The following is a 25,218-nucleotide window of genomic DNA, read 5'->3' on the forward strand; positions in this document are numbered from 1 at the left end:
TTGGTTTAAAAAGTGAGTAAGAGAGTAGATCAGGTTCAGTAAAAAGCAAATCAGAGTCCACAGGAAAAAGTGGGTAGTCAGCTGTCCCTAGTCAATAGTCTGGGCCAATAGTTTCCATGACAGCATTAAATGGCATTTAGTAATAATGCATGACTAACCTCATTTAAAAAGAAAAGGAGGACTTGTGGCACCTTAGAGACTAACAAATTTATTTGAGCATAAGCTTTCGTGAGCTGAGCTGTAGCTCACGAAAGCTTATGCTCAAATAAGTTTGCTAGTCTCTAGAGTGCCACAAGTACTCTTTTTCTTTTTGCAAATACAGACTAACACGGCTGCTACTCTGAAACCTCATTTAGCAGATCCTGGTAGACAAGTACATGTGAGAATACTTGCATCAGCCAGACTATTCCAGAGCAGACATGTTTGTGTTCTGCTGGAACTGGTGTCATCACAAAAACTTAGTTTGGTTTTTTTTCCTTTCTTCCTCACTGTATTTTTGTGTTTGACTTTTTGTTTTCTTTTTTCTTTTGATTCATGGGTGGGCGGCAGAGAAGGTTCAGAGACAGAAAAGGTCTTTAGACACATTACAGGTGGATTTTTTACAACAAGCAGAATTTAAGATGCTGTTTTACACTCAGTATCAGTATGCAGATGGGAAGGAATTGATGCTCTTTTTAATTAGGAGGTTATAACAAGTGTGAATGGAGGCAGAAAGTGGAGGTTTTTTCTTCATTTAAATACCTCCTGAATGTATGAGGAAAGCAACTTTATTGGAATATGGAATTCTATTTTCCCTTCTGGGAATGACAGAAATATATGCCAAATCCACTTGGATGTCACACTACATATTTAGTAGAACGCAATTTACAGTATCATAAATTGTATGCTGAATTTCGTTAGCTTTTCATTGTTTCTGCTTTCTGCTCTTTTTTTAAACCATTAATTTCTAAGTATGTAATTTGTTAATCGTACAATATCACATTCTAGGTCTGAAATTTTTAAATGCTAAATACTGACAACTCACTGGTGACTGTAGATTATATTTTAAGAGGGGAAATGAAAATAACTCTAACTCCCCCCCCCCCAATCTTAATGTCAGTCTTATGAATTTTCAACATCCCTTTTGAAAACTTTTTTGTCTTGGTGTGTGCTTTTTAATGTTTTTATTTTTACTTTATTTTATGATATTACCAATAAAAGGTGGCTGTGGTAGAGATGAAATGTACATTATTTGGCTTTATGTTTATTTACAAAATGCTCTTAATTTCATTTGAGACATTTTTGAAAGACTCATGTTTAATGCACATGTATCAGAACACAGACCCTCTGAATTGCTGTACAGTATACAAGCCAGGATTCTCCTGTGGTCTGCTTGAGGTTCCTCTACATTGGGGTGGGCAAACTTTTTGGTTTGAGGGCCACATCTGGGTATGGAAATTGTATGGCAGGCCATGAATGCCCATGGAATTGGGATTGAGGTGTGGGAGGGGGTGAGGGCTCTGGTTGGGAATGCAGGCTCTGGGGTGGGGCCAGAAATGAGGAATTCAGGGTGCGGGAGGGGGCTCTGGCCTGGGGCAGGGGGTTGGGCTGTGGGGGGAAGGAGAGGAGCCCTTCCGGCTGGAGGTGCAGCTCTGGGGTGGGGCTGGGGATGAGGGGTTTGGGGTGTAGGAGGGAGCTCTGGGCTGGGATCGAGGGGTTTGGAAGGTGGGATAGGGAATGGGGTTGGGGTGTGGGAGGGGCTGAGGGTTGCAGGCTTCGGGCAGAGCTTATCTCAAGCAACTCTGGAAGCAGCAGCATGTTCTTTCCTCCCCACCCCCCCGACCCCCCTCGGTCTCCTATGTGGAGGAATGGCCAGGCGGCTCTGCGCCCTGCCCTGTCCGTAGGCGCAGCCCCGCATTGGCTGGGAGCTGCATAGGAGGACCCAGAGTGGGGACATGCCGCTGCTTCCTGGAGCTGTGGCACACGTGTGCGTGCGGAGTGGTCTCTGACCCTGCTCTCCGGCTGGCGTGTGGGAGTGGGGCAAGCCCCAAACCCTGCTCCCTGGTGGGACCCCAAGGGCCGGATTAAATTGACTGGCGGGCTGGATGTGACCTGCGAGCCGTAGTTTGCCCACCTGGATCTACATGTACCTAAGATCTTATCTACAATGCAAGTCTGAAGAATTCTCACTTAGGGCCTGATCCAAAGCCCACTGAAGCGGATAAACATATTTCTAGTGATGTCATTGGGCTTTTTGTCAAGCTCCTAGTAACAAAGAAGTGAATCAGCCAGTGTCTAGTGCTCTGAAACATAAGTGATTTGATAAAATTACATATACGTAACGCATCAGAAGAGCTGCATGCACCATCATAACATGTTATTGCTTTTCTTTGGTTCAGTTTGTGGGAAGCAACAGAAGTGTGATCTATGATCATTCAACAAAAACAAGCTCCACGTTTTTCTTAGACCTCATTTCTTAATTTTAAATGATCAGTGATCTTAAGCAGAATATATATTTTTATTTCCTTCACAGCTGAGTCAAGTAGGGAGAGATTTACAGGCTGGTAGTGGTTTTCATATCAATAAAATCACAATTTTAAATGTTCATAGATTATAACTAATGCTCTTCAACTTTAGTTTATTGCTAAAGATGTTGTGTGTGTGTGTGTGTAAGCATGTGTTCAGACGTCTCTTTTATAGCAGAATAATCAGAACAACCTGCTGGCTCTCTAGCCATAACATGTGCCTGTTGTCCTCCCCAGCCAGGCCCACCCAGGTTTGCACTGACAGTACATGACGTCTCTGTTTGCACAAAGATGCAATCCATGAAAATGTGATCAGGTTGTCTCACCACGTTTTTTCCCTAAAGGAAAACTGGCTCATTTTGCATTTGGAAAAAATACCCAGGATGTTAACTGAAGCCATCCAAAACATTACAGGCAGACATTTTAAAGGACATTTATCTACACCATGCAGTTGAGAACATAACTAATGCAAAGAGACTGAAAAGACAGAGTTTAGTTTACTTTTAAAAACTAAGCAAGCAAGGAGTTATTTGGGTCTTTACAGATAACTGTCAAAGCCGCCTGGAGAGATGGCAAGATGCCAGCTCTCACAATTCAGGGCAGTTGCACCTGTGTTTTTCCTCTGTGGTCCCTCAAGGGCACCCACTCTAGGCTTCCCGCTCCTCAGCTGTTGCCTGTCTTGGGTAGAGACCTGTGTCTCTCTCTCTCCTGACTGGGGATTTTCCAGGCTGCATCGTGCCCTGCCATACTGTGATATTGCCAGCAACCCAGACCACTGAAATAGGTCAGCATCTGCGCTTTGCTTTCTCTTGGCAGTTTCAGGTTACCACATAGCTCTTTCTAAGAAGTGGATTTATTCTTAAGGTGAAAGCATTACAGAGAAAACATATTAAAATAATAAAGGAATCTACACACATGATGATAAGCTTACCAGAGATCACCCCCTATTCCAACAAGGGCTCTGGTAGGAGTCAATCATTCATACCCCACAAAAAGGGGTTTTTCTGTGGTCACAAGTTCATAACCGTCTTAGCTCAGAACTATCCCACCTGTTCATAGTTCAGTCTTTCCTTTATACAGCTTGGGCCTTTGATCTTGAGACTCGAGGAACAGGTAATCAATAGCCAGTGGTTCTCTCCTCAGGGCGTAGCTTCAGAAGGCCAGTTTTTGCATAATCAGAGGTAGGGAATTTGCTTTCACCTCCCCCTAGACATTCCCCAGGCAAACCACTTGATACTGTTTGTCCCAAAAGTGCATTCTTATCCGGCACATTGTTCAATACAGTCCTTTGGAATTCATAACACCTTCCAGGGTTTAGATCACATCTTCCCACAATAGGTTACATAGAGTCCAGGCCCATAATAATATATTTGCATTTAATACAATAGACTCCAAAGATACTTCAATTTAATTCAGTAAGGTTTGTCAGCGATATTGCAGAAAATTGCTACATCTATCATGCCAGCTTCTCGTTAACCAAGGGTTGATAGATCCTTGAGTCAGAAACCATATTTTTTGGGGGAAAACCCTCAGTATCATTTGAAGTAAAGAACAAATTACTGCAGATAATGAGAGAGAGAGAGAGAGAGACTTAATAAAGGAGTTCTTTCTCCTTCAGAAGAGCACCTGCAATATGCTAGTCCAATAAAGAATACACATCTTAAATCTTCATGTCTTGTTAGACACATTTTCATGCATTAAAATATGGATTACCAGCAGTTAGTGTGTTAATTGCTGGCATATACTAGTTGAAGGAGTTGGTTGGGAGAGAAATGGAGGATCCCGTAAAACATCATCAGAAATCTTACAAAACACCATCCTTCCCTAACGTTTCATATCCATCCTATTCCTGTCTGTATATGTGTTGATAGAGGGCAATATATGTGTCTTTAAAACTATCTTACTTCTTGCAATTATTTTTATTAACTAAATATCCCAAAATGTTTCAAATGCATATCTTACACGTGCTCCATTTTGAGTAAAGGCTTGTTCTCATCCTGAATAATGGTGCATAATACCTTTTTATTTTTCAAATGGTTCCCCCTTTAAAATAAGAGTAACTGAGGTTTTTTTTAAAATGTTAGGGAGGGGTTTGTGTGAGGAATGGGTGGTTTATTCTAAATCTAATAATGTTGACAGCATTCTTTAAATGGTTTTGGGTTTTGCCTCTGTATTTTTGTACTTTATTCTCTTGGAAACAAGCAAGCAAGTAAATATCTGTTATCCTTAAAAATCAAGATTTGGCAGATTGTCTCATGTTGTTTAGATTAATATTTTAAACGGTATTTGCTTGGCATGATCTATTCCTTCTACATAAAGTTGTACCAGCTCAGTGGCCGCTCTCAGGAGAGCCGTAGGTCTGGAGCTGGAAAAATGTTGCAGTATCTCTAACATTGGCAAACTTCTTTTGTAGGGGAAGCTTGCACAACACCTGCGTACACTTTGCTCTAGCCCAGGAGTTACCAGACTTTTGTACTGGTGACCCCTTTCGCGCAGCAAGCCTCTGAATGCAACCCCCCTTATTCATTAAAAACACTTTAATATATTTAACACGTTATAAATGCTGGAAAGTTGGGGTGGAGGTTGACAGCTCGCGACCCCCCCATGTAATAACCTTGTGACCCCCTGAGGGGTCCTCACTCCCAGTTTGAGAACCTCTGCTCTAGCCTGTGCTGTCATTGCCTTCATAGTTCAGCCATAATTGTAAAATAAAACAATCATTATGGTGTTAATTTTTTTTTAAATGCTCAGAATTCAGTACATCTACAATGGCAGTCTGTGTGTCAGTGCATAAAGATCACAGCAAAGTGGGAGGGGAAATCTTGGTCTTTTTGAAGTGTTTTCCCCACTTAAAGTCAAAGAAGCTAAATCTGGTCTCAAGTGAGGAAGCTGATGAATTTTCTATTTCATGCTCATTCCTCAAATGCCCAATGAATGATGAAGGGTCTTCTATCAGTTCTTGCACAATGTGACTGGGAAAGTGAGTTTATACTTACGGGAACTGTGAGGGAAGTACTTTGGAAACGTGATATTGGCGTGAGATGAGAGAAGTTCCACACCCTTAGTTTTACCTACATCTCTTTGTAATGATGGAAGTTGGGACAAAAGTAAATAACACTTCAGGATGTGACTGCAATTTACGCTTATAGATTCGAAGTCCAGAAGGCATTATGATAATCTAGTCTGACCTCCAGTATATCACAGGCCACAGAACTTCCACAAAATAATTTCTAGAGCATATCTCTCTGAAGAGAGAGCATGTAATCGAAATTGAAGTTCAAAATGTAGATAACTTTCTCTAGCTGGAAAATATTTCTCCCTGTTTCCTCACTTAAAATGAAAAAAAGAACAGTATGTTCTCAAGTTGTCTTACACATGATGTTTTATAGCTTGGCTGGCTAGGTGACAGAAAATGTTTTCAGCTCCCCCAGGCTGTCTAGCCTCCTCCAGAGTTTATTACCAGCATGCAGTATGGTGTCATGGTAGTTAACAATATTGTGGTCAGCAGAGGAGAAAGATGGGATTGAGAGGTTAAACTTTAGTCTAAAAACATACATGCACCCTCTCTACTTTAGGATTGTAGGCAAAGACTCTTTTTTAAAAAAATAGGCATCTAAAGTTAGGCTCCTAAATCTATATTTAGACACCTGGGTAGGTGGTCTGGTTTTAAAAATACTGAGTGCCCAGCATTAATCCTGACTTGAACGGGAAATACAGGATGCTCAGTGTTTTTTAAAACAAGGCCACTTATTATGGGGCCTGAGTATGGGTTTAGGAGCTTTAAGCTCCTGTTTTTTGAATAGCGTAACCAGAGTAGGATTGCAAACTTTCTACTTGCTCAAGACCGAGCACCCTTGCCCTGCCCCTCCTCTGAGGCCCCACCCATGCCCTGCCCCTTATCCAAGACCCCGCCCCTGCTCATGCCATCCCCACTCCCTCTGTCGCTCGCTCTCCCCACCCTCTCTCACTCACTCACTCATTTTAACCGGGCTCGCTCAGGGAGCTGGGGTGCAGGAGGGGGTGAGGGCTCCAGCTGGGGTTGCAGCCAGAAATAAGGAGTTCAGAATGCGGTAGGGGCCTCTGGGCTGGGGTTGGGATGCAGGGGGTGTGAGGGCTCTGGCTGGGGGTGTAGACTTTGGGGTAGGGCTTTGGATGAGGGGTTTGGGGTGTAGGAGGGTGCTCCGGGCTGGGACTGCGGGATTTGGAGGGCAGGAGGGGGATCAGGGCTGGGGTGGGGGGTTGGGGCCTGGGAGATGGAAGCAGTGGCATGTCCCTTCTCCCGCTCCTACCTCCTATGTTGAGGGTTGGCCTGGCAGGATCCCTTTTCGACTGGGTGTTCCAGACACCTGGTCACCCTAAATCGGAGATCAAAAAGATATATTGGTTTCTGTTTTCCTGCCAAGGAATTATATGGTGCCCCCAATAGAGGACATTGCTCATATTATACAGATGCACAGTGTTGTGAAAGAGACTCTGTAGTGAAGAGTGGGAGGGCCCATCCATTCTAAGATCTGATGTTCGTGCTATTAACTTTTTCCGAAAAAAAAACCTTTTGGCCTGACCTTTTCCATGTTTGTTCTCAATCGTGAAGTGACTCTTGCAAAGTTTTCAAAGGAAATGTATTCAACCATTTTTGCTTACTAGAATGTGGGGAAAATGCTGTTCCATGTTTTTAAAAAAACCCTTTCCAGATCATTCAAATGGCAGCATCCTTAAAACTTCAAGGTTCATTGTCAACTTTAATCTATTACATTTTTTTTTTTTAAAAAGGAGGCAAAACTAGTTTCAGGTACTAAATCTGGCACAGATTCCCTGTGTCAGTATTTGTGACTTTTACAATCACACGTTTCTATTTAAAAAACAAAAGATGGGGGGCGGGGAAACACCCCAACAAAACCCCTCCACCTTATTTGCTGTGTGAACTCTCTTCCTTTCTCCCTCCCCTTCCAAAACAACAACAAAATCACTTGGAGAAACTGACTAGCTAACTGACTGTACACAGGAATAAGTGAACCTCACGACACACACAGTGCTGTTAAGTACACAAAGTAAACAAACTGAAAAAACCTTACTATTTCAGCTACATCTTACCTGTAACAATAGTACATGAACATGTTTCGTAAAGAGGGTTTTTTTTTCCTGTAATCGACTGTGCGCCTTTCAAATCTGGCATATGTGTATAGTGCTACTCATTGGGAATTCATGCTTTGCTACATTTGGAAAAAAATAAGGAATAATAAAGATGAAAATTATTTTTAAAATTTGCATATAGCTAACATAAATTGCATATGGCACATTAATTTTCCATAATGTCATAAGTACGTACTGGCTGTACTCATTTATCTGGAAGTTTGCCATTGGATAGCATCATATCCCAAAAGTTGAACAGTCTCAGATACCCTGCCAGCAGTGGACAGACTGCTGGGTGAACTGTTAGAGCAAAATATGATCTTTACAATCAAACAGTGTTTTATCATCACATTTGTATGATAAAATGTGTCATGGACTAGCACAGAATTGAGAAAATATCCGAAATCCACCCTGAGTGAACTGACTCCTGTGCCAAGACAGGCCTCTGCCTTTCTTTTGGGTATGTCTAAAACTTTTCAATGCGAGGGATTCGGGGGAGAGTTGTCATTGATATTTTAATATTGGGACACCATTGTGGCCTATCATGTCAAGAGGAATGTAATCACTGTGCGTGTGCAGTAGGCCATGAGAAAGGAAGGGTGGAACTCACACAGACTTTCTCTCACAAAACGTACATACATATTAGAGCAATGGATTCTTTTATTTTCCAGTAACATTTGTCAAGGGCAGCTCAATTACTGCATCTGGTTTTCTACAAAGTCTTCCTTTTGTGGATGTGTCACAGTTCTGTAGCTGAATTGAAGTAGGCACAAAGAGGTCAAGGGACTTCTGTTCTCTGACTTCTGTTCTCTGTCTGTTTGTGAGTGGCTCTAGTCAGTGTTCCCTTGATTCTTAAACCCTCCTCTTGCTTGAATACTTTCATCAGATTACGTGACCTCCCAAATAAACAGCTTGGAAAAAAATTTCATTGAAAATAAAGCATTTAATTTAAAATTTACACCTCTTCAAGAGGGTGATATATGCAGTGTTCAGCCTAGAAGAAATATAATCCCTTAAAACCAGGGGCTTATAAATGGAGGTTTGGGATTTTAACAAATCAGGTTTGGAGAATTATTGCTATGAAGGGGGCAAAATGGCAATTGTCATGTAGACCGCTGCCTCTGAATTTGAATGACAGCTCTGCGATCAGAAACCTTGCTGACATCTCCTCTAGTTGAGCATCTTTATAAAGTTATTAATCCATTTGCTCGCCTTGGTGTATGATGTCAGGAATAAAACTCTTCAGCATAGCCTACACACTGACACATCTGCTGTGTGAGCTCTTTCCACACCATGTGCTGACTGCCTTATCTGACTGATAGATCGGTCCAATTGTCCAATAGATTTTCTGATTTTAAACTCAGTTGGCTTGTTGGAAGTGTGGTGTTAGCTGAGGAAATGGCTTTTGTCCAGCGCAGACCCTTGTTTCGACAGTGCTAGATGGAAGTAAAATGCTAACGAAACTTTTTTCCTTCTCTCTCCGAAAGCTTGTACAATGAGGATAGAAATTTGCTCCGGATCAGAGAGAGAGAGAGACGGAATCAGGAAGCTCTTCAGGAGAGAGAGACATACCCGGAAAATACCCCCCTCTTTGCAGAACCTTACAAGGTATTGATAATGTATCATGTTGCAGAGAGGGAGGCGGAAGGAGATGTGACCTTCGTGTGCACTGCAACATGTCTACATGTACAGCAGAACCTTGTCAATAAGCATTGCAACCCCTGAAATAGGCACATGCAACCTCCAGGTGTTTCGCTTTGCATGTTACTAAAGTGCTAAGTTGGGAAGCTCTGCTGATGATGTAGTGGGGAGGGCCAGTTTGAGACCTCATGGTCTCCATGAGCCAGCCAGTGAGTACTTGTGACTCATTAGGACTACCCATTCATCACTAAGTACAACAGGAAACAAGGTAGTTGGTTGGTGATGTGGGGAACTGCTAAAGTCCTGGTTGCACCCTTTACTCACGTTTGATTAACACTCGTTCAAGCAGCTTCTTTCACAGCAGGGAGACTGCAGACATGAGTAAGTGCTACCTAGGGAAAGTAAAGCATGTATAACTGTACCCTAAAATTGTGATAAAGCGGTTTCTTCTGAAAGTAAGCCACTTATTAATATGCCTTTCTTGAAACTGGATCTTGGTTATCTTTTTCTAACTCTTGTATTTTCACCTCTCTACTTTCCTGTTTCAGACTAACAAAGAAGATGAATTGTCCAGTCGAATTCAGAACATGCTGGGCAATTACGAAGAGGTGAAGGAGCTAATCAGCACCAAGTCCCATCAGAATCTCATAGGGATACCCAAGAGCATTGTTCCTCTCATCCATCAGGGAAAGCCTGATCGCCCATTCTTTCCTGAGAAGACCAGCAGTACATTACCAACCTCATTCCAGCACAGCACCCGCCACCAGGCCATGGGACCCCCTGGTTTGGCTCCCCCCTCTGCTAGTAACTCCATCCGCTACCCAAAGACACAAGCAAGAATGGAACCAGCTGCAAGTTTGCACACCAAAAGCCACAGCTTGTCCAGTGGTCAGAGCCAAGGCCCAGAACATGGACGCAGTGGTCAAGAAAGCCATCCCGGTGGTCGCCAAAAGAAAAATGATAGACGTGTTGATGAAGATGGTGCTGATGAACTGCAAGACACCCTCTCAGAGCTTTCTCCCTTACTGTCCTCTTTGTCTTCTCCAGTGGCACCCCTGTCACCTCTACATTCCAGTCAGCATATCCATTCCAGGTCACAGAGTCACAACAAAAGTCACGGGCAGACTTACCATCCAATTAAATCACCTCAGGACTTTGTGGCAGGATTGCATGATAACGAAATCCGGGACAGTTCAGCCATTAATCTGGCCCAACCATCTTCTCAGACATTTCCTCCAGCCTTGCCGCCAAAAAACAGTGTAATGCAGCAGAAACCTACTGCATACGTCAGACCAATGGATGGCCAAGATCAGGCGCCAAATGAGTCACCGGAGCTCAAGCCACTTCCAGAGGAATACCCTGGACAACCCTATGGGAAAATAGCAGATTTAAAAGCAAATGCCAAGGCCAAACTATCCAAATTGAAAATACCTTCTGAGCCCATTGAGGTGAGTGAAATTGCTGCTGTTTTTCTGAGCAGGAGCTGCCAATAGAATGCCTTAAACTGAACAAAAAGAGGAGGAGGACTTGTGGCACCTTAGAGACTAACCAGTTTATTTGAGATAAGCTTTCGTGAGCTACAGCTCACTTCATCGGATGCATTCAGTGCTCAAATAAATTGGTTAGTCTCTAAGGTGCCACAAGTACTCCTTTTCTTTTTGCGAATACAGACTAACACGGCTGTTACTCTGAAACCTGTTAAACTGAACACTTAAGGAAGCAGAGGCTGGAGGGAAAGGGGCTGCTGGAAGGGTTGATTGTTACTCGCTTTTTGTGATGTGGTGTGAGATCTGAGGTTTGAGAGCACCATGTGGCTGGGTGGGGAAAATATGGCACATAGCTTTTATACACCCCTTAGGCTATGGCCACTTGAGAGAACTTACAGCTGCACCAATGCTCTAAGCTGACAGGAGAGAGCTCTCCTGTCTGCTAATTACTCTAGTACCCCCTGAGCAGCAGTGGCTATGTCGCCGTGAGAAGCTCTCCCGCTGACATGGCGCTGTTCACACCGGTGCTAAAATTGCCATAAGTTATGTCGCTAAGGGGGGTGGCTAATTCACATCCCTCAGCAACAAAGCTTAAACTGTATTCGCTGTTTTGGAGGAGGTTTTCAGCTCCTTAAACCTCAGGTTTGGGTGTGATGCTGCTGCAGTTACTTTCTGTGGTAAAGGCCGGTGAAAAATCATGCTCCCAGGAGATGAGGTGATGACCACATTTCTTGAGTCACTACATTGGAGATGGCCTGAGTCCCAGGTGGGTGCTGGAGGGGAGGGGAAAGAGTTGTTTACGTCCTCCACTGCAGAAAAGAAAACTGACTAGCCAGCTATTTGACTATCAGTGTGTTATTAACTAAAGTGTAAGCTGAAGTTTCCAAAGCCATCTAAGTGATTAGAATACACAGTTCCTCTAAGCCAGTTTTGAAAATCTCAGCCATACGTTACCAGGGATGGATTAATGTAAACCATTACATTAATGTAATGTCTGCTTGCCTCTTCTTTTTTTTTCTAACCCTTTTTGTGGTTCTCTTCTGATGCAAACACTCCCTTCCTCATCTTTTCTTAGTTAGACTCAATATTTAAACTGGCCTGTTTTCATTCACGCGGCCTTCTTGCTCTTTTTAACCAGTAACTCTTTTCCAGAATGATGCATTTCAACCATATAAGATACAGCAATGTTGATAATGGGCTAAATGCCTGCAAAACAGAATAATTCATAAGTTAAGGTTGCTGCAATACTAAGTACTTTGCCCCAGGCAACAGGGTTTATGAGGAAACAACTGAGGATTTTGTATACTTCCCATGAAAGGAAGCTCAGAACAAAGGAGTGGCAATGTTATATTTTAATTTTTTTAATCAGAAGTTGAAAAACAGGGAGGAGGGAATTTTGATTTTCTTTTTTTCCTCTTTGTCTTTCTAACTCTTGCCTTGCACAGAAAAGGTTGTCTCATTCCTGGTTCCCTGAATCTGTTTTTGCTGACTGTATGAAAGTGTGGTTGATATGTCATGTATGTTTTGGCTCCTTTGCCTGAGCCACAAAAGTCTTGGGTTTCTTGAAGGTGCTGTGGATGAAGTTGTATTTGAAGTTGTCATTGGCAACAGGGGTTTCTAAATGAGAAGAAACTCCTGTGTGTGTCCTGTTCAATATGTTTTATAATATCTTTGTAAAACTATTTTTCATGACAATGATCCTCTGCTGGGAAGATTTGCATATTTCCTCCCTGACCCAGAGCCCATGAAAGATGAGCTGGGTGGTTTTGGGTGTCTGGTGGATGTTTGATAGCTTTGCTGTAGGTAGCTGTCAGCTCTGAGAGTGTCCTAACACATGCTCCACAGTGTAATTATCCCACAGTATTGTCTGAAGGGCAGTTTGACAAAAGAGAACTGAAGTGTTATTTTTCAAATGGCATTTTGCCATGTTGTAGCAAGAGGGGAAAAGGATGATTGGGGCCTGGCTTTGATGGAAAGGGATGTTACAGGGTGTTTTGTTGAGTATATGGTGTGATCTAAGCCCATTTCTTGTGGGGAAAATTAGAGGAAACTGATAGATACTAATGAGCAGTAGTGAAAAGACACTCAGGTCCAAGATTGCTTGTTTTCTTTTAAGCAATGAATTTCCCATCCTGCAAATCTGGTCTTAAAATAAGCAATGCAAAATGGTCAGGGTTTCATGTTTCATCTAACCAAATTTCTTGCTGCAGGGTGAAAAGTAAAGCAGAGTATTATCATAATTTCATTTTCTTCACATCATGGTTTTAGGGGAGCAGTGGGTTGCTAGCAGTTTTTAAATGTTGGCACTTTACGTAGCCATGAATTTTGGAGGTGCTTATTTTCCCTATATTTCTCTCAAATGGCACATCTCTTCTCCTCCCAACCTTCGTTGTTGTTGGTTTTTTTCGTGTCCCTTTCTACTTCGTTTACTTTTCTCTTAGTTTTGTCTCCAGTCTTTCTTTTACTTTCTAGCCTCTTACATGTCTCATGTCTGAGACGGGGTGGCCCAATGACATTATACGTTAGATGAAACTCTGCTTCCTTTTCGGCTTCCTCTGGGCACCTGAGGAGAAAAAGAGACTCTGCTAGTCCAAATACACATTCCGACAGCGGGTCTGCCAGAGAGCAGCACTATTGTATATGCTAGCTCGGAAGTAACACTGGGGTGATAGCAACATGTAGGCACAATGAAAGAGGACTAGAATGTATTCCAGTAATTGGCTCCGTAAGAACAAGACCTCATCTCCATTTATGTTTCTAGCCATATTTCATAATCTGATAACATACTCAAACACGTCGCTTCTGAATATGCTGAATGACTCAGACCATCAAATAGCATAGCTGTCTTCAATTTGTAACCTCTGAAAAGCTTTGGCGGATGTGTGCATTTGGGACAATGGTTCTGTTCAGCCTAGTAAAAGAAGCATGACTTTTAGATCATGAAGACATCTTGTTGTTCCAGCCTACTTATTACAACTTAATTTTAGAATGATTTTGGCCTTCATAAAAGGAACCATATCCTTTCACTAGTTAGGCCTAGAGACTCGAGCAGTGGAAACAAACAGTGGGATGGCATTCCTTAGAAGCTCTCTAGATATACCCTTTAATTGTTGGAGTTAGGGTATGTCGACGCTGGCACTTTGTCGGCAAAACTTTTGTCGTTTAGAGGTGTTAAAAACACCTCTCCCCCTCCTCCCCCTCCCCCCCCGAACGACAAAAGTTTAACCGATGTAAAGCACCGGTGTGAATAGCGCTTTGTTGGCAGGAGCGCTCTCCTGCCGACGAAGCCGCTGGCGCTCGTGAGGGCTGGAAGTTTTTTGTTGGCGGGAGAGCTCTCTCCCGCTGACGAACAGCAGCTACACTGCACAGCCATGTCGCTAAAAGCAAGGTAGTACAGCCATTGGGTCTTTTTAAACAAAACTTCTACCTGAAATGCTGTGGCGTAAGGTTAAAAGCTTTTGACAGGAAACAGAGGTTAGTTATCCTTTTCAGGAGAGCTACCGTAAATGTCCTAGTTTTTAGTGAAGCAGAGAACGGGAAATGAAATGAAAATCTAGGAGCTGCTGGGTCTCTCCGCTTCTTCTGTTTCACACAATGTTGAAGTACTGATTGGATGTGACCTGGTGGAATTTCATTTATTCCCCCTCCTGTCTGCTGCCCATTTGCGGCACATTTTTATGGTTTTTAACAATTGTTCAGCCCCAATTATGCTTGACAGTCACAGTCCAAATCCAGTTTTCCCTCATGGTCTCTCACAATCATGTGAGAGGTTGCCTCTACCAAATGGCTCTCAGCTAATTGAATTTCCAAGGCCTGCATGTCACCTGCAGCTGCGAATTAATTGTTGACAGCTTCTGCTCATGGCAACACTGACAAGTTAAGCCTTTGAGTTTGAATTAGACAAGCAGCTTCTCTGTAGAGTGAGTTAATCCACAGTGTATGTGAGTACAAACTGCACAACCCTTCCCCCCACCCCCAATTCTCCCCTTTCAAATTTACCTTTTCCTTTTTAAAGAGGCACTTACGTACTGTACCATAAGAACTCTTAAAAATAGATCATAAATGAAACTGAAATGTATTTGCCACCTACAAGTATTTCACTTTCTCTGTTTAGATCATAATTTTTGGTTGACTAAGGTCACTATCCCTCATAGCCCATCTTACCTTCACTTTTTATTCCTGCAAGGAAGCCAGTGCCTAACATGAACCACCATCACAGTAATTTCCAAAGTAACAGACGGCAATGTCTTAAATGGGATTCGCAAAAAGAAAAGGAGTACTTGTGGCACCTTAGAGACTAACCAATTTATTTGAGCATGAGCTTTCGTGAGCTACAGCTCACTTCATCGGATGCATACCGTGGAAACTGCAGTCTGTATTCGCAAAAAGAAAAGGAGTACTTGTGGCACCTTAGAGACTAACCAATTTATTTGAGCATGAGCTTTCGTGAGCTACAGTTCACTTCATCGGATGCATCCGATGAAGTGAGCTGTAGCTCACGAAAGCTCATGCTCAAATAAATTGGTTAGTCTCTAAGGTGCCACAAGTACTCCTTTTCTTTTTGCGAATACAGACTAACACGGCTGTTACTCTGAAACCTGTCATTAAATGGGATCGACATTATTGCAGACCCAAGCAGCAGTGAAGCTGGGTTGTGAGAGAGACTATGAATCTTAAGCGACTGTAAAGGAGAAAGTGATTGGCAAAATATATCACTTTTGCTCTCTAGGGTTTTGTTTTACTTTTGCTTTTTCCAGGCTGAGTTTTCTGAATGTAAGGGGGGCTCTCTGTGTCTCTGCTGTAATGGAGTCTTGTCAGGGCTGTCTTTTTGCGCCATGCTTCCAAAACATATATATGTTGTTTACTTTTCCTGATAACCCTGTGCTAGCAGCAGGCACAACGTGAACAAAATGGCTTCTGCTGGGATTACTCAGGTTGGCGTTATTCAGACCAGAAAATTAGTCATTAGTCATATTCACCTCTGCAAACTTTCCACTGGGTTCCTATTCAAAAATCAATCATCACATATTCAGTGGTAGTGACTAAACATGTAGAAGAAAGTCTTGAGTTGGAGTGTCTAAAGAGAGAATCCTAAACTCAGGTATCCAGTGCGAAGTGCGTGCTCGGAAGGCACTAGCACAGGCAAAGATTTGTTGCCCTGAATGTCCACTGCTTTGCACCTCGTGTAATCAGAGAGCCCTAAGTAGGTGTTATGTACTAAGAAATCAGAATATGCTCTGAACAAGGTGCAGGACAGTGCAGAGCGGATTGATTCTAAATCAGCAAGCAGGAAACTTGGATTCAAATCTTGTTTTTCATTTTTACTTTTTATTTTCCTACATAGAGTTTAATTCTTATTAGGTAGTAGCCATCAAAACATGTTGATTTACAATTAAATATAGCCTTTACAGTAAATTGGCTGCTTTTTTGCTAACCGGGTGGGTATGCTATATCTGTACTAATTTATTTAAGCAATTATATCGCTTAATTTACATTTTTTCAGATTCTTAATATTTACTATAAGAAAATGGTGAAAGATTCATTTCTTATTTACAAGATGATTAGTTTCTTTCTTGTGATTTGTGTCCAGCTCTGTTTGGATGGAAATTCAAATTCAATTAAAAATGCACAAAAACTGCATTGTGAAATTTTTTTTATTAGTTAAATAAAACTACCTGAAATGTGGTATATACATAAGAAAGTTTATCAAAACATATTTTGGATTTAAAACTGATTTATTAAACACGGGAAGTATTTGTGGTTAGTGAATTGAACTGCTTGTTTCTAGTCACCATGTTCTTCAGGATTTTAGAACTGGTAGATCTTGTCCATTCACACTTCGCTTTGATTCTTAGAGTGGAAGAGGAAAGCAAGGTTTCCTGCTTTTTCAGTTCTCAAGTGGTTTCTTAACTTTCAATGAACTATTCCTTGAACTGAACTAGTTGAATAAATTGAAATGAAGAAAATATTCTCTGTGCACTGGCAGAAGAGGCAGTTGCCATCAAAAGTTAATTGAGCACTTCATCAAACTCTGGTCCCAGGTGCTTAGCCATGACTTCCACCAGTTCAGTGGTTTGACTGCCTTTAAAATTTGGCCGCAAATATGTATTGCTTAACATTTTTTATTTAATTTAAACGTTTTAATAAATTATAGTAAGTTTAGGCCTTAACGTAAATTGTCTTTATTTCAAATTTAATTTTAAATGTTTGGTTTAAAAAAAAAACAAAAAAAACCACCCTGTATTTAATTTCAATTTAAAAAAAAAAAGATTTCCCCCGCCCCCTCCCTCAAATTATTGATTTTATTCATCTTGGGAGAGTGGAAGAATCAAGCCCCTATTGTGGCAGTATATAGTAAATAAAATGGATTCCAAAACCAAAAATCTTTCTTTTAAAATGAGTTAAAGTTGCTCTAACAGTGAGTGTCTCTATCTACCACATCACTTACAAAACCCAAGCCGTAAATTATGTGAAAGCATGAGAATTTTTTCTTTTGAGTTTTTAGAATCAGCCTTTTTAATGGAACCCAGGCTGGAACCTAAAGTATGAAGAGGCAGTCTCCTCTCCTTAATATATAACATGTCTGCAGAGATACAATTAGAACCCTGTCCTCCAGGTCCAGAAACAAAGAGCACTTCCCTGTTGCACTGTGGCAGATATCTGTAAGCACTTAGCTACAGGCGAAACTTTCTGTTCATTCTAAGCTGTAGTCAGCCACTAGAGAGTAACTGCTCACTGGTGCTCGGGCCTGCTTCCGCTGAAGTCAATGGCAAAAAGCTCTCACAGGTATCGATCTGAGCAGGAGTGGCCCCACAACTGTGCACAATAAAAATTGTTCAGTTTGCATAATTGTAATGTGTGTTCTTCAAAAATAGTAAGGTGACTTAATGGTATGGAAAATTTGCAGGGGTAGTAAGTAATTTTTGAACAAGAGGAAGACAGAAATATTAGCTATAAGTCAAATCTGGGTAATATTTTTTTTTAAGGACCTGTAACCCAAAACCAGTTTGAACTGACTTCCAGCTTGCATGAGGAAGCTGGGTGCAGTCATAACTGATGAAGAGGCAGTAACCTCTCCAAATGTTGCAATGCAGCATTGTGACAAAAGAGCTGCTGCAATTTTGGGTCACATACAGGAGAGGCATAATAATGTGGAGCAGGAAAGTATTATTTCCACACTATGGCACTGTATCTATGCTAGGATTTTAACTGTTCGACACTGAGGGTTGGATAAGGTCCCTCATGCTCCTCAACAGACTAACACGGCTGCTACTCTGAAACTCCTCAACTTGTGTTGAACTTGATTGTCCTGCTGTGGAGGGGTCGACTGCACAATAGGTGTTCAATTCATGTGACCATACCCTTGCTAGCAGGGCAGTTGAGTTCAACACCAGTTGGGGTCAAGAGGGAATTGTGTAGCTGGTGTAGATGCAACCTGTGCATCTAGTAAACGTTTATCCTGAATCCAGTTTATGGATAGGGAATACGAAAAAGATTGTAAGTATTTGAGGGCTGAAAAAACCAAGAAGGGAGGAGAAGATTAATTATTTAACATGGTACAAGGGACTATAACAGGAACTGACCTGAAGAAATTAAAAAAAAAAAAAAGATAATTTAGGCTGCATAGCTGAATAATCTCTCTTGGGCTTTGCTTTGTTAAATGTATCCCCCCAAACACCCAAAATGCAGCAATATAAATTGTAATATTTAAAGACCTATAACCATATAAAAGGCATACACTATATGTTCCAACGTCACAAACACTGACAATCAGATACAGGAAGGGTAATAGATTAGACTTGTTTTATAATACATCTCTAGAAACACCAGGAAGGTGCTTGGATATCACAGAGAGCTATCTTGTAGAAGTAACTAGAGACAAAGAGATTATTACCAAACGCTAACTACCATATCAGGACTTCAGTGCTGCCAGCCCCCAAACACTCCAAAATCCAGAGCTGGCTGCCCAAAACATATGAGTGCTCTAAAAATCATACGATTTTGGAATATAATAAAAATTGGATTTTTTTTATTTGCATTCTGACAGGTCACGTTTTCTAGATTTTTCTCCACAACTCTGAGGGCTAGAAACTTTAATTTTAAAATGAAAGCTAAGGCCTTGTCTATACTGCCGCTTGCAGCGCTGAAACGTTCTTTGCTCAGGGGTGTGAAAGAACACACCCCGGAGCGATGCAGTGTAGACAATGCTACAGTGCTGGGAACTACTCCCCTCGTGGAGGTGGTTTTATTACAGCACTGGGAGAGCTCTCTCTCCGCGCTGGAGCCGCGACTATACAGCCACATTAAAGTGCTTCCCCAGCATACCCTAAGATTCTCATGTAATCACACAACTTCTTAAGCTTTAATTTCTGTGAGGTCTCTGGCTATTCCAGCAGTGGCTATAAACTCTAGTGATGCTGCTAAGCCTTGCAGTAGATAACCTCCTTTGGCATGCCTCTGGAGTGGTAACTTCCGTGACCGTTGGCCAAGCTACTTAAAGAAAGTTATAATCCCAGCAGGGGGACCGGAGGAGGTTCTAGCATTAACTACTTGACCTTGAATAACATTTTAATTTGGGAACTAAACTTTGTCAAAGTGATCCTGTCCAAATATGTGCACTGGACCAGACTGACCTTCTTTTACGACAAGCCATTTATTTTTAATTGAGTAGATGAGAAAGCTTACACTGCTTTTTTTTTCCAAATTGGGGAGGACAACAACAACAAAAAAACCCAGCAATTGTTCTGAAGCGTAATAACTGACAGAATGGTTTGTCAATTAAATTGAAGCTTTCTTTATAAATCTCCCTCTTACCTAAGATGAAGCATGATCAGTTTCAAGCCAAAATAAAGAGCTTTTCAAAAACTTGAAGATGATGGGTTGTTTTGGGGCTTTACAATAAATACGAAAACATATTTCCAAAATGTTTTGGAAGTGGAAGTCTGATGGAAATTTTCAACCTTCACGTTGATTTAGTATTGCAGTTTAAATTACATTATAGAATTTTGAAAAACAAATGTGCATAATGTACTTTTTTCTTTGTCATAAACTGCAGTGGCTTTCGTTGCAGAAAATTGAGTGCAGTTACTAATAATGTTGGTGACTACCTAAAAATCCCGTGAACGATTTGTATGGGACATGGGAAACTCTCTTCAAGCAGGTTTCAGAGTGGTAACTGTGTTAGTCTGTATCAGCAAAAACAATGAGGAGTCCTTGTGGCACCTTAGAGATGAACAAATTTATTTGGGCATAAGCTTTCGTGACCTAAAACCCACTTCATCAGATGCATGGAGTGAAAAATCCAGTAAGCAGTATATGTATATGTGTGTGTGCATATATATATGTATATATGAAAAGATGGGAGTTGCCTTACTAAGTGGGGGGGTCAGTGCTAACGAGGCCAATTCAATTAAGGTGGAAGTGGCCTATTCTCAACAGTTGATTACTTTTGTAGTGCTAATGAGGCCAATGCAATCGAGGTGGATGTTGCCCATTTCCAACAGTTGACAAGAAGTTGTGAGTATCAGTAGAGGAAAAAATACTATTTGTAGTGATCCATTCACTCCCAATCTTCATTCAGGCCAAATTTGATGGTGTCCAGTTTGCAAATTAATTCCAATTCTGCAGTTTCTCATTGAAGTCTGTTTTTGAAGTTTTTTTGGTTGAAGAATTGCCACTTTTAAGTCTGTTGTTGAGTGTCCAGAGAGATTTGAAGTGCTCTCTGACTGGTTTTTGAATGTTACAATTTTTGATGTCTGATTTGTGTCCATTTATTCTTTTGTGTAGAGACTGTCCAGTTTGGCCAAAGTACATGGCAGAGGGGCATTGCTGGCACATGATGGCATATATCATATTGGTAGATGTGTAGATGAACGAGCCCCTGATGGTGTGGCTGATGTGGTTAGGTCCAATGATGGTGTTCCTTGAATAGATGTGCGGACAGAGTTAGTTGGCACCAGGGTTTGTTGCAAGAATAGATTCCTGGGTTAGTGGTTCTGTTGTGTGGTGTGTGGTTGCTGGTGAGTATTTGCTTCAGGTTGGGGGGCTGTCTGTAAGCGAGGACTGGCCTGTCTCCCAAGGTCTGTGAGAGTGAGGGATTGTCCTTCAGAATAGGTTGTAGATCCTTGATGATGCTCTGGAGAGGTTTCAGTTGGGGGCTGTAGGTGACGGCTAGTGGCGTTCTGTTACTTTCTTTGTTGGGCCAGGCCCGTAGTAGGTGACTTCTCTCCAAACAGTGGAGAATGTAGGACATTGTCTTCAGGTTGTGTTACTTTTCATGTCTGTATCCAGTGATGGTGGCTGGTGTGAGGAATATTCACCAAACAGAAATAAAAGGCCACGTACGTACTTCAAAGAAGTTCAGACAGACCTTTTCAGTGTAGAAAAACAGTACATGAAAAGTTTGAGTAGCAGCCGTGTTAGTCTGTATCCGCAAAAAGAAAAGCAGTACTTATGGCACCTTAGAGACTAACCAATTTATTTGAGCATAAGCTTTCATGAGCTACAGCTCACTTCATTGGATGCATGCAATGGAAAATACAGTGGGGAGGTTTTATATATACAGAGAACTTGAAACGACGAGTGTTACCATACACACTGTAACAAGAGTGATCAGGTAAGGTGAGCTGTTACCAGTAGGAGAGGAAAAAAACCTTTTGTAGTGATAATCAAGGTAGGCCATTTCCAGCAGTTGACAAGAATGTGTGAGGAACAGTATTGGGGGGGTGGGAGGGGAAGAGATATAAACATGGGGAAATAGTTTTACTTTGTGTAATGACACATCCACTCCCAGTCTTTATTCAAGCCTAAGTTAACGGTGTCCGGTTATATCCTTGGTGATGTGTACTCACAAATAAGAAAACAGTGAGATGAAATATAAGAACTGTTTTGATCAGTTATTTTTATACAGCCTGGTTTGAAGCAGAAACATTACAATATCTAACTAAAAGCATTTCAGATTGCTCATGTAATTACTGCTAATGCGGAATATGACTAATATGAAGAAGAAAAAGTGTAATACAGAAACCAGCAGGAAAGCCTGAGCAAGGCCAGAAACAGATGACAGCCAAGAGTTCCAACAAGGCAACTTCAAAGCAAACACTGAAAGCAGCAAAAGGTGACAGACGATATGCATGTTAATGAGCTCAAAACAATACCCAGCAACATGACAGCATATCCCAGTTTCAAAAGTAAAAACAGACATCTCTCAGAGGAGGAGGAGGTGAATGTTGCCCCCAACTGCTTGTCTACACCTCACCTCTAAGCCTCTCATTCTGGGCCTTTTAACTGCAAGGAAGACATGGGTCCTTTTTTGCAAATTTGTAACCCAGTTATCAAAATTTACCGCCCCGCTCCCGAACATCCATGTGGTACTCAGTATTGGACAGGTTTCAGAATAACAGCCGTGTTAGTCTGTATTTGCGAGAAGAAAAGGAATACTTGTGGCACTTTAGAGACTAACCAACTTATTTGAGCATAAGCTTCCATGAGCTACAGCTCACTTCATCGGATGCATCCGATGAAGTGAGCTGTAGCTCAGTATTGGACAGACCACTGCCAGATTACTTTTGGCAAAGAAGCTGTATGTTTGTTATGCAAAAAGCTGGTATTTCAAAATGAGACTTTTTTTTCCTTCTGGCAAAAATATTTACAAATTTTTATATGGATCAGGTTTTTGAAATATTGCTAGTTTGAAAGAAAGCTAAGGCTACTCCTTCAGGACAGCAAGGGAGGGAGAAAACTTTCTGCCTTTGTGCAACACTAACTTAATTGATCAAGCTACTTGTATTAATCTACTTTGGTTTTCTGAAAAGTTTCTGTAGGATTCATTCTCCATCTGAGTCCCAAAGCCTGTGGTATCTTACACCATGTTAATCTAAAGTAAAGCTGAAAAAAGGGTAAATATACTCAGTTGAAATTATAAATCAGGGTTTATTTATTTTTAAATACATAACTGATTTTTTTTAAAAACAAACCAGTAGGGGGCAGTTGAAAATGTCAACTTTGCAAGGTGGGCCATGCAATTGGGTGACTGTCAACTGGCAGGGGAACAGCAAGCTCAGACTTATGAGATGGTCCATCATGTTCATTCCCAAGTAACAGAAACTACTATTCCCTCCCAAAAAGTAATTTTTCCATTGATAAAAGAATAACTGTTAGATTTTTACAACACAGTATTTGCTAACCATGCATCAGCACTTCCATTATAAACATCCATTAACGGAGATTGAATTTTTATTACAGGGTTTTATATTGTGGCATTATATTGTCTAAAACTGGAATGAAACTATTTTTTTAAAAAGAAAAAAGTTACAACTATTATGTTATATGTTGTGTATATATGATTTAGTTCCTCTCTCTGATACTAAACTTCTGGTACTCTTGTAGCTAACACATGGCTCATTTTAAAAACAACATCTTGGCATGTATTATAATATGGACTAATTGTTTGTCTAATTTTTGTTAAAAAGAAACTTAGGGCCAAATTCTTCCAAGACCTTATTATCAGGTGCTATGCTTACTATCATGTGTGGTCCCCTGGATGTCACTGAGACTGCTTACCACAGGATTTGTAGGATCATACCATTAATTCGTGTGAGAGTGTCGGAACAGGGGGTTGGTGGTGGATTAAAAAAAAAAAACACTTTGCAAAAAAGATCCTTTTAGTTGTTGTTGTTTTTTGTTTCTTTTCAAGTATTTCCTGTACATACTTCACATGGAATGGCATCCTCTTGCCAGCATTCCGTCCTGTTAACTACATTTCATTAGTCTGGCTCCATCTGGTTAATAAAAAAAACAAAAAAACCACCCCCTCACCCCTCAAATTTAAATCAGACCCTTCTAAATAATATGAAATAGTGAATTATCATTTAAAAAAAAAGACTGGAGCCAAAGCATGCAGGTATAAATATGTAAACACAAAAAGCTACTTGTTATGTGATTTAGCAGGTGATTCCCACTGGACATGACGGTTTTTTCCTCTGTACCTTTTCTCCAGACAGAGCCACAAGTTTTATACATGATGGAAATAAAATAATAACAAAATACCAGAGCAGCCATAAAGTCTTACATGATACATCTTCAACCAGCTTGGTTCGTAGGTTTGAAAACTCTCCACACGGTCCTTTGGCAGTTTTGACTTGTGCAAAGGGACAGATGTTGCCAATTTCAAATGTACAGGGGAAAGGCAAATATTGCTAAGCAACCATGCACTTGAGAGAGCGTTTTTAGGAGAGGAGCCAAGGGAGTTATGCCTGGGAGCGCTCTCGGCTTCTCATGGCTCAGTGCAAGGGAAGAGATTAAAAGTTCTTTCCTGTCAGGGTTACCACTGCAGCGGCCAGCACAAAAGACACTAACCTATTGACACTGATTAGGGTTGACAAGGGAATGTATGAAAACAGGAAATCTCTCCTGTCATGTAGGAAGGCAGTAAGACATGTTCACAGAGGTAAGTGCAGCACACAAACATGATTTGGTGTTAAGCTGCCTCTTCTAGAGCAACTTAAGGTGTTTACTAGGCGGTGGAGGGCTGGGGGGTGGGGGGGAGGGGAGGAGGAACCAGGGCAGATAGCAGTGTGGGAGGCCTTGGCTGCAATTTATTTTTCGTTTGTCTATAAATAGACAAGTGAAGGACTTGTGGTTTGTTAGGGGCTTTTTACAGCCTTTGATTTAAAGGCTTTTTCATTGAAAAAGGGATTCAAGTGAACTTCTGGAGCTATCAAAGGACAAAAGAGCTTGTAAACAAGACAAGCTTTAATGGCATAGGTATAGCTGTGCCCCTCCCCTTACCCCTCCCTTGCACACACTTGATAGATAATTGGCAGGTGGTGCCTGTTTCTTTTCTTTAATTGTCTTGGATTCCATTGGAGATGTTTCTTAAGAGGTTGAGTATGACAAGGCTTGTAACTGTGTGGCAGAAGGTACGTCTGGTATCTAAATCCAGCTCCATATTTTCAGGAAAACTGCAAAATGTTTGAATATTGAAATTTTTTTCTGTTTGTACATCAAAATCGCACTTTCCCTGGATAACTTTTATTGAACTGTCATCTGCACTCATGGAACTTCTGGTTGTGGGGGGTGTGGATTTTTAAAAAAAAAAAAACAACAAAAAAACAAAACAACCCTCATGTATTAAAAGATAAATGCTTAACAGGCTTTATATTCTGTTTTTTGTGGTAAATGACTGCCAGTTAGCCACATTTCTGGTGACACTTTGTGGATCAAAGATGCTATAAATACACGCTATGTAAAGATAGTGCTGCAGGTAGTAACTGTTTTGTGGAATTTTTGGTTTTCTCGTTTAAAACATCGACTGTGATCCTGATTCTGATGATGTTCTCCATAGTATAAGGCAAGGCACAGGGAAACCATTGCTGCCATAAGCCGCTGGAAACATGGTTGCTGCCCTGGGTTTTGGTGAAAGTTGTCTGGATGTTAAGGTGGTGAAGAGGGAAAGA

At 41.2% G+C, this 25,218-nt stretch overlaps 1 protein-coding gene across 9 annotated transcripts in view; it reads left to right on the plus strand.

Moving 5' to 3' along the window:
- Nucleotides 1–25,218, plus strand: part of AFF1 (ALF transcription elongation factor 1) — a 167,801-nt gene that overhangs the window by 66,369 nt on the left and 76,214 nt on the right. For all 9 annotated transcript variants that reach the window (XM_073340610.2, XM_073340611.2, XM_073340615.2 and 6 more), the window contains 2 exons: nt 9,122–9,242; nt 9,824–10,723. In XM_073340610.2, coding sequence (XP_073196711.1) covers nt 9,122–9,242; nt 9,824–10,723 — 1,021 coding nt within the window. The remainder of the gene's footprint in view (nt 1–9,121; nt 9,243–9,823; nt 10,724–25,218) is intronic.

This window comes from Lepidochelys kempii, chromosome 4 (genome assembly GCF_965140285.1).
Source record: "Lepidochelys kempii isolate rLepKem1 chromosome 4, rLepKem1.hap1, whole genome shotgun sequence".
Lineage (NCBI taxonomy): Eukaryota > Metazoa > Chordata > Testudines > Cheloniidae > Lepidochelys > Lepidochelys kempii.